At 36.6% G+C, this 10,153-nt stretch overlaps 1 protein-coding gene across 1 annotated transcript; it reads right to left on the bottom strand.

The window, feature by feature from the left end:
- Positions 1–2,367: 2,367 nt before the first annotated feature.
- On the bottom strand, positions 2,368–5,542 carry LOC149194162 (uncharacterized). Its single transcript, XM_089405053.1, has one exon. It carries the CDS (start codon positions 5,458–5,460, stop codon positions 2,434–2,436), a length of 3,027 nt encoding a protein of 1,008 aa, XP_089261179.1. The 5' UTR covers positions 5,461–5,542; the 3' UTR covers positions 2,368–2,433.
- Positions 5,543–10,153: the final 4,611 nt, after the last annotated feature.

Below are 10,153 nucleotides of genomic sequence, written 5' to 3'. Positions count from 1 at the left end.
GTTGAATTCATTAAAATAGACATTGAGAGTCTTGAGAAGGAATTGTCACATTTTCACGCATATTTGTGGAAATAGATATCAGTAAAGAGTTGCCAGATAAAATTCTCCAAACTAAAAGGAAAAAGGTTTATTCTTAGCTGGTAGACTACAAGAACATTTCCTTTCAAAGCATGAGATGTCAATAGCCTAGTCACCTTTAGAGTTCATGCCCTTTTCCTCAAGGGCCTTCTCCCACTTAGATCCTGAGAAAAAGAACTGTGGTTGGCAAGAACCAAAAGAAACAAAAGGACCCAAGAATCCTTCAGCTTCTAACCAAGACAACATGGAGCATCATAAGACTCCTACTAGCAAGTCAACTCCCATTGTCTCAGCTCAGTGACATATAGAGCTAACCCATCTCTCAGCTGAGGGAGTCCTCAACTTTACTGAAAACAAAAGAGACTCAAATGTAATCATGGATTTCTTGAAGGCTGGCACAAGTGTTCCCATGAATCCAATCACTTGGATAGTGATAAGTAACAAATATTAAGGAACTTATAGTCGTGGAAGTGTCGATAAGAAATGCAATCATTATACACCATTCATCTATTTTTGGTAACTCCTCGAAATGGATTGATATCTGTAAGACAAGGGGAAAAGAGGAAAAACTTATGATAAATCGTGGACTCTGAACCAAGATTGTAGTAAATGTATTGACTTGTAGTGGGTGATCCGTGAAAGATGGTACCATGAAATTTGTTATTTTGAGGTAATAAAAATCAGCTTACTATATATATATATATATATATATATATATATATATATATATATTGGTTTACAATCTCATGATATTTGTTATGATGAAGCCTATTTAAAGATTTAAGGAAATTCATTATGGAATGCAAGAGCACTAGCTTAGATCCAACTTAACTACATAACTACAAACTTGATTCTTCTTAGTGCTTGGTAGATCCAAATTTAAGATAGATTTAGGCTGGACTATAGAGTGTTAGAGGATAGATGTTTAGTTCACAAATAGTGAGTCTTTGATTATCATGACTTTGTAATTTAATTGTCAAACAAGATGTAAAAAGTTATAATTTGAAATATCTTCTTTGCATTTAGAATTACTAATCCCTTGTTCTAAATTTAAAAATATATATATATTATTATTAAAAATTAAATTAATATCTATTTGTTTTAACTAATTTATTAGACACCCAGATAAATAAAAAAGAAATTAAAACCGGCTCATTACACCTGAATAATTAGTATTCAGTATTCTTTATTAATTCTATTGTTTACATGTTTTGAAATGGAAAATCATTTATATTGAATTTTAGTTTGTTAACTATTTTTAATATATATATATATATATAGATTGATACATTTCACTTTATTAATTCAAAAACTTTAGATACAATAAAAAGTTATTTTATTTTATTTAAAAATTTTCATATAAATATTAAATATATAATTTATATAAAATTTATATAATATTAAAAATATAATCTTTCATATATAAAATAATTCATTAAATTATAAATATAAATAAATAAATTTTAAAATTAAACAAATAAATATTTATGATAAAAAAAACAAAAAAATTAAAAAATTAAAAATTATTAAAATTAAAATTTAAGTCAAATAAGAAATATTTTTAAAATTGCATTTTCAATGACAACTAGTGAGAAGAATCACATTTTTTTAAGAAAAACTTTACATATATAAAGTTTGAATGCACCAAAGTATATGTCGAGCAATGGCATCGACTAAATTTAAAGATGGTACACGTGAAGTAGTTCAATGTACACTAAGAAATTGTCAAATCTCAATTTTTTCCTTTCCTTTTTTTTTTTCCCTGTGTCAATTTGATTAGTGTAGTAAGCAACGAAGTAGAGAGTTGATGGTAAAAGTAAACGAAGTAGAGAGCTGATAGTAAAAGTAGAGAGTTTATGGTATTTATAAAGTAAATATAAATTAATTAAATATGAGAAAATTGAACAATAAAATAATAATGATAAAATATTATATTTTTTATTTATAAAGATAATTCTATATATATATATATATATAATTTTGAAAATTAATAAAATGTTATTATAATAGTAATGGCTATATGAATTTTTTTTTTAAATAATTATTTTATTATCATATTTATTAAATATTATTATGATAGTGGATTTATTATGAAAATTGAAAATTATTGTGGAAATTAAAAAAAATTGTATTGTTATTTGTAGTTATTAACTCTTTAAACAATTCAGAGTAACAAAATATATTCTTTCTTATTATTTTAGATATCTTATAAATTATTTTATTTATAATATATTGACTATTTTGAAAGATTCAAATAGTAAAAAAAGTATCTTTATTTTGAAAGAGTCCGATACAAACTATAGCATCTTTATTTCAAAACATTGAAATACAAACCAGAACATCTTTACATTCTTTCTATGTAGGGAGTCGATATTCTCCATAGAAAGCTTGTGATTTTCTGGGAGGTAAACCCAACACCCAATGTCTAGCTCTTTCCCACAATATAAACATAGCAACCACTCCCCCAAATCCAATCCCAACTCCCATAGCTAATGCCAATAATGACATTTTTTCATCCAAATGACTTAGCCATCCCACTTTGATATGCTTACTCTTACCATTATTGCCTTGTGCCATTGGCACTCTCTTTACATTGCATGGATTTAAAGGACACCCTCGTAAGCACTTATTCTTTTGAAATGATTCTACATTGAATGTAGAAAATTGTGTCCCTGTTGGGATTGGGCCACATAAGTTATTAAATGAAACATCAAAAACTGCCAACATTGACAAATTAGAGAGCTCTTGAGGAATCTTTCCTGTCAACCTGTTTTTGGACAAGTCCAATTGCTCCAAAGTAGATATCTTACTAATTGATGCAGGAATTTGTCCTTCCAATTGATTTCCAGAGAAATTCAATAGTCTCAAGCTACTTAGGCTCCCTATGCTTACAGGGATTCCTCCTGTAAAATTATTGCTTGACAAGTCAATAATTGTATTTGTAGCAAGCACATATGTGAGAGTATATTCACTTCTTTTAATGATAATGGAAAATGGTACTTCAATCTTATCTTCAATCCTTGAAGACGTAACATTGATTGTAAATCCCTTGAGTCTCTCAAGATGAAAGGGTATTTCTCCATTGAATTTGTTGTTGGATAAATCCAACACTTGTAGGTTGGTGAAATTTGTGATTGATTTAGGAATACCACCATGGAAATTATTATAACTGATACTTAGCACTTTTAAGTTTCCAAAATTTCCAATGTGTTGAGGCAGCTCACCCTCTAATTGATTTTTCCTTAAATCCAACAATTTACACATGGCCAAAGACATTGGAAAAGTTCCAGAAAAATTGTTAGAGTGAGCTGAAAAAAACTGTAAAGAATTTGGAAAATTTATAGTAGCCAAAACTCCACTAAATGAATTTTTTGATATATCTATAAGGAAAAGAGATTGGAGCTTTTCTATAGTTTTAGGAATCCACCCACTAATATTATTATTGGACATATCTATGGTCTTTAAAGCTTTGAGATTTCCTATTGCTTCAGGAATGTTCCCAGTGAAGTTGTTGTGTGATAAAATCAAATATTCGAGTGAAGTCAATCCACTAATAGGAAAGGAGATATTGCCTGACATATTATTCCTACTCAATTCTAGGTAATGAAGAAATTTTAAGTGACCTATGTTATCTGGAATATGTCCGGTTAAGTTGTTTGAAAATAAAAGCAAGGATTCAAGGGATTGGAGCTTTCCTATTTCCTGAGGAATTGTACCCGTGATCTGGTTGGTACTGAGGTCAAGAACTCTAAGCTTCGTCAATCTTGTAATGGTTTCAGGTATGGGCCCTGTGAGCATATTTGAATAAAGAGATAGAAAAGAGAGATCACTGCAATTTCCAATTTCAAAAGGGATAGAACCTGAAATATTGCCACGAGTACAATTATAATTAGGATAAGGATCATCACCATTAGGAGTATCACATTGTCCATGGATTGAAAGGTGAGTGAGCTGCCTCAATTTACCCAACTCAGGTGGTAGGCTGCCGGACAATCGATTGTTCCCCAAAGCTAAAGACTTGAGGGACGAGCAGTTTCCCAGCGCCGGAGGGATAATGTTCTCCAATTTGTTAGAACTTAAATACAGCGTCTCTAGCTTGGGCGGCAACCCCAATTCCACTGGAATTCTCCCACTGATGCTGTTCACTGAAAGGTCCATGTACAATAGCCGGGTACAATTGCGGAGCGCTGGAATTCCCCCACTTAATTGGTTACCACTAAGGTCGATGGACGACAGCTGATTATGATTGCCCAGAGCCGGAGGGATGTGACCACTTAAATAATTCCCGGATAAGTCAAGAACAGATAGACTTCTCATCAAACCCCAAACGGAAGCGGAAGGGATTGAACCATTGAAACAGTTTCCTGCAAGCAACAACTCTTGAAGCGATGTGCAGTTGCTTAGAGAAGTTGGAATACTTCCACTCAGACCATTGCCCTTTAAGTCGAGATGTTCCAAGTTGACTAGACGACCAAACTCAGTTGGTATCGTCCCATTCAAGCGGGTAGAAAAGAGGCCGATCCATCGAAGGGCTGTGCAATTAGACAATGAAGCTGGAATACTTGCACTCAGACTATTCCAAGAGAAGTCGAGATGTTCCAAGTTGACTAGACGACCAAACTCAGATGGCATCGCCCCATTCAATAAGAGGTTATATGAAAGGTCGATCCATCGAAGGGCTGTGCAATTAGACAATGAAGCTGGAATACTTCCACTCAGCGTATTCCAAGAGAAGTCGAGATGTTCCAAGTTGACTAGACGACCAAACTCTGATGGCATCGTACCATTCAACATGTGGTTATATGAAAGGTCGATCCATCGAAGGGCTGTGCAATTAGACAATGAAGGTGGAATAGATCCTTCAAGCATATTATAGGTGAGGTTAAGTAATCTGAGGGCTTGAAGCTGCCCGAGTTCAGGTGGAATCACTCCTGCGAAATTATTGCCACAAAGATTCAACGTCTGTAATGAAGGCAGGCTGCCAAGAGAGGGGGAGAGGGTACCTCCCAGTTGGTATTTAGGATCCCCCACATAATCAGGGATATACTCTTCTCCAATATCAATCCCAATATCAATCATGGGAACAGGAAGTATTATGGCAATAACTCTTAGAGAGTGTTGAGTGCAGCGAATACCATACCAGTTGGAGCATAGCTGCTTTGAATTCTGGACTGTCCAGTTGCGCAGCTTTCCCGCTGGGTCGCTTTTGATATGCTTTTTAAAGGATAGAAGGGCGTCCAAGTCCATTTCATGGTGACCTTCCTCCAGCGCACTACCCTCCTGCTCCAGCGTATTATTGTATGTTGCAGCAGCAAGAAGAGAGGGTGCGAATATAAGAGAGAGCATGATGATGTTGCAGAGAGCAAGTGTTTTATGATCCATTTCTGCGCTTTTAATTGAAACGCAAACGTCACTCACAGTTATGATGTTTGGTAACACAAAGATAGATATATAGAAGATGAAAAGACATTGAGAGAGGACTAAGGGGAATGAATGTGCGTATTGAGCGGGAGGTATTGACCCAGGTCGTGGTGGTGGGTAAAGAAGTGACTTGAAAAAATATTGACTTGAAATGGCCGACAGGTCTTTGTGGAGCACTGACTGAGAGGATAAAAAGCAATGCAATTAATTTATTTATCGAAATCCCTTGGTGGCGTCACTTCAATTGCGAGAAAATCGTATAAAGTCATTTGTCGTTTGTGGTGGGCGAGGGCCGTGGCAATAACATGGAAAAAGGCATTAAGGCGAGGGCCGTATCGAGCGGGATATACGGGAAATTTGAAAATGAAAGAAGTCACCAAAGGCGGCCGGCCTATGCTCCCGTGAATGCATGTCAATTCAGTGATATGCTTTGTTGCAGTCTTCGCGGATCAATAATTCATAAGAGAGGACTAAGGGGAATGAATGTGCGGATTGAGCGGGAGGTATTGACAATCCCAGGTCTCTGTGGAGTACTGATTGAGAGGATAAAAAGCAATCTTATTGAAATATAAATGCGTCTGACATGCAGGGGCCTGGGCTGCCAATAAATCCCATCGGGATAGTCGAGTAATTGGAATAACAATCATCATTAAAAGTCATCCCAGATTTTTGTCATTGTTAATCAAAACACAACTTTAAGGTTATGGCAATCAAATTCAAACATATCACTTACGGTTATGGCAATCAAATTCAAACATATCACTTACGCTTACGTCCTGCATGACAATAATAGCATGGAGGAAGTCATATATCCATACAAATTTATCCAATTGGAAACGGAGGAAAGTCCCATGTCCCGATGATAACAGAGATTTCTATTTCTATTTCTATGGTGCGGTCCTTTTCCCGTAATTTCAGTAATTTATCGCTGGAACGGCCGTCTATCGTGATAACCACGCCAAAGCGCAGGTCTTCCTGGAACGTCCGTGACCCGACTGTCGTCTTTTTATCCATCCGTGATAACCACGCCAAAGCGCGGGTCTTTCTAGAACGCCCGTGGGCCGTGACCCATAAGTTTGTTGAATTTGATTTCTGGTTTCTTCTCAATTATTGCTCCACAATTACTACGGCAGTTGGAGCAATGGAGACGAAATTGATATGCAGTCACAGAATTTGAAGAAAAAGTATGGTCCCTGCAGTCTCAAGTCTTTGATGACTTCTTTATCCACCACCATTATTATTTGTGTCCCCTTCAACACGGAGATTTCGTTTTCCTTTCTTTTTCCATATATTATGAGTTTCTTCAGTAAATTTGTTGAATTTTCTTTCTTCACTTTCACTTACACGCATTTACGCATTTGTATGGCATTCAAACCTGGAATTTAACGTTCTACAGTGTTGTTGCGTGCACCATACGGAGAATGTCTTTTCGTGCGTGATTGCCTCACCACAGCCAACTTTATGTTGGTTATTGCCTCACAACCTCTTGCAATTCAATTCACATTACCTACCATTTTCATAAGTCAATCTCAATTATTGCTCCACAACTATCACCACAATGGAGCAATGGAGACTGAATTGACATGCAGTCACAGAATTTGAAGAAAAAGCATGGTCCTGTCGGCCCATCTCAAGTCTTTGATGACTTCTTTTGTCCACCGCCATTATTATTTATGCCCCCTTCAACACGGAGGTTTTGCTTTCCTACTTGTACTTTCTTTGCTTTCCTCTTCATTGCCTAGCTCACGAGTAAACCACTTTTTATGAGTTTCTTCAGTAAATTTGTTGATATTTTCTTTTTATCCACCACCATTATTTATGTCCCGTTCAACACGGGGGTTTTGCTTTCCTCTTGTAATTTATTTTTCAACGTCATTGCCTCGTTCACAAGCAAACTATTTTATCACAAGTAAACCATTTTGTATGAGTTTTTCGAGTAAATTTGTTGAATTTTCCTCCTTCAGCGTCGTAATTTCTTAAGTCATTAAAAGCATCTTAATCTCTTAAGTCATCAAAAGTGGGTGATTTTCGAACTCTTTTTTAATATTTTTGAGCTTATTATTGTTTAATTTCATATATTGATTATGATCTTAATAGAATGGATGTTAATCATTATAATCATCATTAATGCTAAAGGTGTTTAGTAAATTCTGCTAAGTGAATAGATTGGAGAGTAAAAGAATGAATGACTAATTTACAGTCGCTCTACTTTGCTTTGCAAACCTTTACCCTACATTCTAGGACCTCAATCCCTTGTGACCAATGGCCAGCAATGGGGGGCTCCTCCCTGGCCTAATGTGACTGTAGTAGCTTTCAAAGTGTTGATCACATCCCTCCCAAGAAGCAAAAAACCAAAGACAACAATTTGAACTTCGTCATGATGGTAAAGAACATCTTCATTGTTCCACTCCCTCCCACATTTTGTCGAGCAACAATAGCCTACACATATTGTGTGTTGGTTAGAAAATTCACCGACATGTGGCCATCTCCCAAGCCCATCGAGCAATGGGTGGAGAAAAAATGGAGAGCGAAGATGAAAGGCAAATTGGGAATATATGCAATCGATAATGGATACTTCACATTTCTTTTCAAGTCAAGGGAGGACAAGGAGATCATCTTCCGAAACAACCCCTACTTCCTTGAGAGAAGGGGAATGTACTTAAACAAATGGTCAATTGATTTTGATCTTGCAGAAGACATCACCACAATTGTTCTAGTCTAGGTGAAATTGTCGAGGCTTCCTCTCTCCTATTGGGGAGATGATTGTCTCAACGCGATCAGAAATGGAGTAGGGACATTTATATCGATAGAGAAAAACCCAAAGGTGGATAGTTCATCTCTGTCAGGATATGCATTGAGGCAGACTTAGAAAAGGGACTCTAAGTGGAAATATTTCTCACATTCGAGAATGGAAGCACTGCCAAACCCTAGACTACGAGCAACTTCCCTTCAAGTGTTGAGTCTATCATGACTACAAACACTTTGCTAGGGGTTGCAAGAAGGAAAATTAGGGAGAAGTATCTCAGCCCCAACAATATGAGCAGGGGGAAAACCCAAAGGAAAGTGGCAATAGAAGGAGATAGGCCCCAAAAAAGGCATCTTCCCCGCACAATGTTACTCCCTCAACTTCTGCAAACCCCTTTGGGGTGCTTCAATTGAATGGTGAAAAAAAATTAGAGGACCTGGATGTTCCCCAAGAGTCGTCAAAGGAAGAGGATACAGAAGATGAAATGAAAGAAGAAGGGGAGATACTGGAGTGGCCAAAGGAAGTGGAATAAAAGGAAGCCCCAACTCCTCAAGATCAAGTTACAAATCTCAACCTTAAAGTCCAAGAACCCTTGAAGTCCAAAGATGATGAATCAAGCCCAGTGTTTTTCCAAGTTTTCCCTATGGACTTTACCCCATCTGGACCAACACAGTTAGCCGATAACCCTAGAAAGATCATCACTAGGAATACATCTCTCCCTCCAAGTGGAAATGAGGGCTCGAGCAACCATGAAACAAAGAGCACTGGAAAAAGAAGTGGTAGGCACTCCAAAAAAGGACCAAGGGAGAAAATGGCTAAGCTCAACAAAAAACTGGCTAGTCAGTCTAAAATTTTAGACATTTTGAAAGAATCAAGATTCAAAGGAGGAACAAGTTAGGAAGGAGGCTAGAAATCCAATTCTCTTACCAAAAATTGATGAAGATAATCTCTTGGAATATAAGGGGAATGGGTGACCCAAAAAAGGCCCTCTATATAAAGGATCTGGTTAAATTAGAGAAGGCCTCAATTTTGCTTTTACAAGAATCAAAATTAATAGATTTTGAGCTCGTGAAAGCCTCAAAGGTATTTTGGAAAGAAAGCAGTGGTGTTGCGTAAAGTTCAAGGGGAGCCTCAGGAGGCCTAGGCATATTCTAGGACAATGTTGTCTTCTCCTTAATAGAATCCTAGTCAACTACGTACTAGGTAGCAGCATATATGGAAAATAAAGGAACCATGGATAGAGTCAAATTGTTGAACATCTATTCCTTGGTAACTTACAATGAGAAAATTCAATTCTGAGATAATCTCATCTCCCTAAAGGAAACATTATGGCATCAAAAATCCATAGTAGGCAGTGATTCTAACACAACTTTGTTTGCATCCGGAAAAAAAGGGAGCCTCGCTAGATAGGGATCATTTCAAAGAGCGAATGGAGGTTCTTATGGTGGAATGGGATCTTCTAGACTTCAAACCAACAAAAGGAAAATACACTTGGTCAAATAGAAGATGTGGGGCAACGAATATCATTGCGAGGTTAGATCAGTTTTTAATACATGGCTCTTGGATTTTATCAGGTCAAGATGCATCCTCCTCCATTATGCCTCAAGACAAATCCAACGATTGGCCAATTAAAATCATAATGTAAATGGGAGAGGACCTAGAACCAATTCCTTTTAGATTCAACCCAGGATGGTTGTGAGAAGAATGTGTAATGGACTGTTGGGAATCACGATTGTAGTTATACCAAAACCCACAGGTATTAGTCAACAATCATATCTCCAAAGATAAGGATCCATGAGAGGTGTTAGTCCATGTCTCGAAACACATGGGGAGCATTGGTTTATCCAATGTCTAACAATCTTCCCCCCAACGTAAGTTGGGTGTGTATCGAACTCGTGACCTATGCTT

Source organism: Pinus tabuliformis, chromosome 2_2, assembly GCF_031772625.1.
Source record: "Pinus tabuliformis cultivar Carrire ecotype Pingquan chromosome 2_2, CPIR1, whole genome shotgun sequence".
Classification (NCBI taxonomy): Eukaryota; Viridiplantae; Streptophyta; class Pinopsida; order Pinales; family Pinaceae; genus Pinus; species Pinus tabuliformis.
The sequence above is the reverse complement of the archived record's forward strand: the minus strand, read 5'-3'. Positions and strand labels throughout refer to the sequence as shown.